We start from the raw sequence: 5,345 nt of genomic DNA, 5'->3' as shown, positions 1-5,345 counted from the left end.
ATCCCTGGGGGCAGGGGTGGGCAGCGCGGTAGTGGGAGTGGGGTAGGGGTAGGGGGGGCTGACTCACCGCCCACCCGGCTTGACGTCATCCTTCTTGCCGGATTCGCCGACGGTGCAACGCGGAGAGCGTTTCTCCCCCTGTGGTGTCCACCTGCTTGAATTTATTGCCTAGGCTCTCACTGAGACCTTTCCTCCCTTCTCTCCGAAATACACTATCAGACGAGCAACACGTAAATCGTACAGGTACTGTCGAGTTTCCTTGCCGGGGGAAATTCTTGTAGGTTTAACAAAACACACATTCGACTCGAAACCTACCAAAGAGTTGAGAACTCTCTCAAGCGCACCCAGTAGTTGAGCGTCCCTAGAGAGTGGTGTCGCGTGTCGCGCTTTCTGACCTCGATCACGTCTTTTGCCGCAGATTGGTTCATGACCTGGCCCTGGACGAGGACAACGATGGCTCCAACAGCTCGACGCGCAGCGATTCAGACGAGGACGCCTGTGGAGGGGGAGGGGGAGGCGTCCCCGCGGCGTCCGACGGGGGTGGTGGCGGTCTCGGCGGCGGCCTCGGCACCAGCGCGCCACAGGGGGCGGAGAGGAGGCCGTCGCCGCCGCATCTCACAAGGTGAGTACAATAAAGCATGCCAAGCTCGCAGTTTAATTCCGAAGGTAACGTGGATGTTTGATGTTTCTGCTGTGAGGCGAATACAGACATAGGGACAGGGAGCGAGAGAGCCGAGTGTGCGTGAGAGAGAGAGGGAGAGAGCGAGAGGCGATGCCCTAGATCCGCACTGTGGCCTGTTTCGTGCGACTTGGGAGGGTGTCCGGTAACCCGACACCAACGACGTCTTTCGCAAGACAAGCTTTGAAGCGCAGAAAATGTCCCATTCCCCCTGTTTTATTATTCCTTTAATCTTTTGCGTTGTCTCTCGCGTTACTCGCGTTACAAATACGCGTATAATGTTTCCCCACAAAACATGGATTTAATGCTCCCATCCGATCAAACCAGAACGCCGTCGAACCACCAATACTCAGCAAAAACGGCAACTACAGAGGGCACAAACAAGCAGGGGCGGACACGGCATAATCATAATCATCTGCCCCCGACTCCTTTGGGCTTGTTTTCTCGACTCGACGTCTGTCTGTACCTCATCTCTCCAACACTCTCGCTCTTTGTCTTGCAGGCTCGACGGCCCCCCACGCAGCCGGTATGTGTGGGCTGGGGTCGCGGGCGCAACCCCCGTGGAGAGCGGGGCGCTCGGCGAGGGGCGCGCGCCCGGCCTCTCCAGCGTCACCGCGGGGTCAGCGGCGGCCGTGACCTCGGCGCCGGCCCCCGGGGACGCGGTGGTCGCGGCGGCCAGCGCGGTGCCCGGCGGACCCCCGCGGGAGAGGAGACGACGCCGATTGCCCGAAATCCCGCAAAGTGCCAAGAGTGAGTACGCACAACAGCAATGAGGATAATCATGATAATGGATAACTACCACCATCACGGCGGCGGCCGAGGGGGGCGGCCCCCGCAAGGCCAAGGCCGGGGCAAATCTGTCTGGATCGCCATCATCCAGAGTGGTGCTCTAACCCACCCCTTCCCTTTCAACCCCAGACGCGGCCGCCGCCTTCTGGAACTCGAGCTGCGCGGGCTGCAGCACCTGTCGCATGGCGGGGTCGGGGGCTGGCCCCATGTCCCTGGCGGCCGAGCTCGGTGCGGCAGGGGCGGCCGACTTGCCCGTGTTCGCGCCGGTGTTCGCGCCTGGGGGCGTGACCAGGCCGCTGCTCGTGCTCAAGTGCACCGGGCTGGACTCGCCCGACTCGCAGACGGACACCCTGGACTCGGGCCACTCCACCATGCACTCGCCCCAGCTGCAGCATGGTAAGCATACTTCATCACACCGCGCCAGCGCAGCGCTGCTCACGTCCCCCGGGGTCACCTTGGCGCGCTCTGGTTACAGACTCGCTCTCCCCGAACTCCGGATCGGCGCCCGGCTCCCCGACCTCGAGCGCGGACGGCGTGGGCGGCGCCGGCGGCCGCCTGCCCACCTCGCAACTGGAGCTGCTCGAGGCCACGCACCGGGGCCTCTACAAGTTCGCCCCGCGACACCGGGACGAGATCGAGGTCGAGATCGGGGACCTCATCTACGTGCAGAAGGAGGCCGACGACTTGTGGTGTGAAGGTGCGTATGATGGGCAGGGGTGGTTATAGCAGCATATAAGATGTTTTTGAGGGTTGTTAACGGTGACATTGTGATTATTTCTCTACATAACAGGCGTCAACCTCCGGACGGGCCGCCAGGGCTGCTTTCCCTCGGCGTACGCCGTGGACATGGAGTACGCCGAGCTCGACCCTAGCGAGCCTCGGGTGCGGCGCGAGCGCTTCCTCATGCGCTACCTGGGCTCGGTGGAGACGCAGCGCCACAAGGGCACGGCCGTGCTGGCGGCAGCGGTCAGCAAGATGGTGGGCAGCGACGGCAACCCCAAAGGCACGTACATGCCGTGCGTGCTAGAGGTGTCCGACAAGGGCCTGCGGATGTCGGACAGCGGGCGCGGCAAGGTGAGCACCTCCCCGCCGACGCCCCCTCCCCCTCCCCCTGGGTATCTCCCCGCTAACCTTTGCGCCCGTTGCACCCCTCCACAGCGCCCGCGGACTCCTCAACAGACCCCGCCGCTGGACTACTTCTACTCCCTGAAGCACGTGTCATTCTGCGCCTACTTACCACGGGACCAGCGCTTCCTGGGCTTCATCACGAAGCACCCGCAGATGCAGCGCTTCGCCTGTCACGTCTTCCAGGGCCAGGAGTCCACCCGGCCCGTGGCGGAGAGCGTTGGGTAAGTGCCTCCGCACATTTGTGCTCCACCATCGCCAACGCACCATTTATCGTGATTTTTCTGTGTTTTCATGAATCTGTGTTTTCATTTTTCTCTAGTCGAGCTTTCCAGCGGTTTTATCAGAAGTACGTCGAGACTGCATTCCCTGTGGAGGACATCTATATTGACTAGCTCGGCGGACGTCAGTCAAGCCAACTCCACCCCCCACTCTATACTATATACCTCGATTTTGATATCGTTGGTATCGTCGATTGTACCTGTTTGAGGGAATCCCATGACTAGTAACAAAACAACGGTGATCTAGCAAAATCAATTATACTGTAACAATTTTACCAAAGTATTATTTTAGTCGCAAAGAATTTTCTAATCGCGCAACCGATATTTTCAATTTCTCTTTTCTTACAATAATACTCAATAATGCGTGAAGCGGCATTTCTCTGCTTTTTGTGAAAGACTCCAGCGTATTTTACTGTATGTATTAAAATAAATAAAACAAGATATTTTCGACTGCATGTAAGGGAGTTGCAGCAGGAAAGCAAATGACCCCTGAATTGTTTCCATGGTTAGGAGAACCCGATCTTCTTATAACCTGTGTGTATAGTTTAGCAATAAAAATAGCTTGTGTGGTCTTTTGCTTCCTGTTCTGTGTTTTTATGTTATACAGAGCAAGAACTCTTCATATTGTATATATTTCTGTCACTTCGCAATTCCCAAAGATAATGTTCAGTTTAAAATGGTTTTCCTGACAAATCATTAATGATGTGTAAAAGCCAAAATAATTTACCAACTGTTAGTTTTTTTTTATAAGCTTTGTTAAGCACATGTTCTTCACAGACTTAAGTAATAAATTTACTAAGTTGCTAGAGTTTTGCTTAATACGGAACTTGTGTGTCGTATTGTGCAAATCATAAGTTAGACTTTTTGTGATACGTTGATGACGGCATATCACGTGATGGGCGTCTGGGTCGTTCAATCTCGAGCTGAGCATCAACCACATTCGGTTGTCTGCTCATGGTAGTTTACCTTTGGGGAGGATGCGACAAGAAACTTTCGTCGCTATACTGTGATAGATAATACATTATGGTGTCACCTCAAGGTGTGTATGAATTAAAATTCAGGAATGAATGAACGTGCGTATGCTGGGTGTCGCAGCGGCCGGTCTGTCTTTTGCATTGGCTATACTGTCCCGTATTGCGTGTGCCTAGGTGGTCGAGCGGGTTTGCATGGTTTGCGTGGCGTAGTGACCATAAGAGCCCTTGCGGCCTCCACCCACACGCTAATGCGCGCTTGCGGCGTGGTACAAAAAAGTACGGGGCCGGTGTGACATCGTGCATACTAAATGTGTCACCGAGAACTGTCTTACAGGCAATTTGTGAGAATATTCTCGGCAGTATTTTAAGCGAGGGGTAAGTGATTTAGCACTGTACTCTCATTTTGTTAAAAACTCAGATTGTTGCATTTTGCAATTGTTAATGCTTGACCAACCATTTCTAGTAGTTACGCGTTTTAGAAAATACGTGCTTTTTATATGTTTCAGAACTTTGTGTTTTTACCAATGCTCTGTGCATCGAAACTACTAAAGCAATCAAGTTATGCTCATGCACAGTTATTCTTAAGTTTCGTACGTTCTTTGCGTTTCCCCGCGTATTCCGCAACCTTCTCAGTCCTACCGATCATATGTTTCGTTCCATCGATGTCTGTCTTAATTAGGACAGTTTAGCTCTCTTCGATGTAGAATTTCGAGGAAAAATGTACATAAACAAAATATGTCAAAATGAATTGAATCACCTGCCTGGGAGAAAGGCGAGGCTGACAATAGATGATGAGTGCGTGTGTGCGTGCGTGCGTGTGTGTGTGTGAGAGAGGCAGAGGGAGAGGGGGGGGGAGAGAGAGAGAGAGCGAGGGAGAAGGAGGGACAGAGAGAGAGAGAATGTGTTTTTACACTGTGTCTGCGGCAGTGAATGGCAGCGAGTGTTTGAGTCGCGATTGTTGTATTATAGATCTATACCAAAGAATAAACGACAAAAGTAAATGAAACCATATCTTTCTTCTTTCTTTACTACTATTTCCACTCCACAAGTTTCGGGATGCGCGGCGTTGATAAGGGTTCGTGCGTCGTGCGTCCCTGTTTGTGACCGAAATGTGGCCCACACAACCACATACCAGCAGACGGGGTGTTTGGAGAGGGGTGGAAGGGGGCGGGGGCGGGAGCATGAGTGTAAAGGGAAAAAAATCAAATGATCTGGAGAGCCGAGAGCCAAAAAGCTCATCGTTGTGACTGTGCGGCGGCTGTGACCGAGGTTGTGGCCCAAACGTGTAGCCACAAAAACAGGGACGTGGTCCGTCAGCGCCGTCCTATCTTTTGGTTATACTGCAAGCAGCCGTGCAGACGGGTTATTGCATACTCGCACGGCACCGTACAAGAGGCGCCCACTTACAACTGTTGAACTGGATCACACTTGAGTTTCGGGATTGCTCCTCGCCCGGTGCAGCTAGATTGTCCGGCCTACTTTTCTCCGACCTGGTAA

The 5,345-nt window shown here is 53.9% G+C and overlaps 1 protein-coding gene across 1 annotated transcript in view; it reads left to right on the top strand.

The window, feature by feature from the left end:
- Positions 1-4,857, top strand: part of LOC113217974 (JNK-interacting protein 1) — a 22,041-nt gene extending 17,184 nt beyond the window's left edge. The window contains exons 3-9 of the mRNA XM_026438088.2: positions 419-622; positions 1,182-1,429; positions 1,598-1,864; positions 1,944-2,165; positions 2,259-2,542; positions 2,627-2,817; positions 2,916-4,857. Of these exons, the coding sequence (XP_026293873.2) occupies positions 419-622; positions 1,182-1,429; positions 1,598-1,864; positions 1,944-2,165; positions 2,259-2,542; positions 2,627-2,817; positions 2,916-2,988 (1,489 nt within the window). The 3' untranslated portion in view covers positions 2,989-4,857. The remainder of the gene's footprint in view (positions 1-418; positions 623-1,181; positions 1,430-1,597; positions 1,865-1,943; positions 2,166-2,258; positions 2,543-2,626; positions 2,818-2,915) is intronic.
- Positions 4,858-5,345: the final 488 nt, after the last annotated feature.

This window comes from Frankliniella occidentalis, unplaced genomic scaffold, assembly GCF_000697945.3.
Source record: "Frankliniella occidentalis isolate FOCC.00 unplaced genomic scaffold, Focc_3.1 Scaffold495, whole genome shotgun sequence".
NCBI lineage: Eukaryota > Metazoa > Arthropoda > Insecta > Thysanoptera > Thripidae > Frankliniella > Frankliniella occidentalis.
The sequence above is the reverse complement of the archived record's forward strand: the minus strand, read 5'-3'. Positions and strand labels throughout refer to the sequence as shown.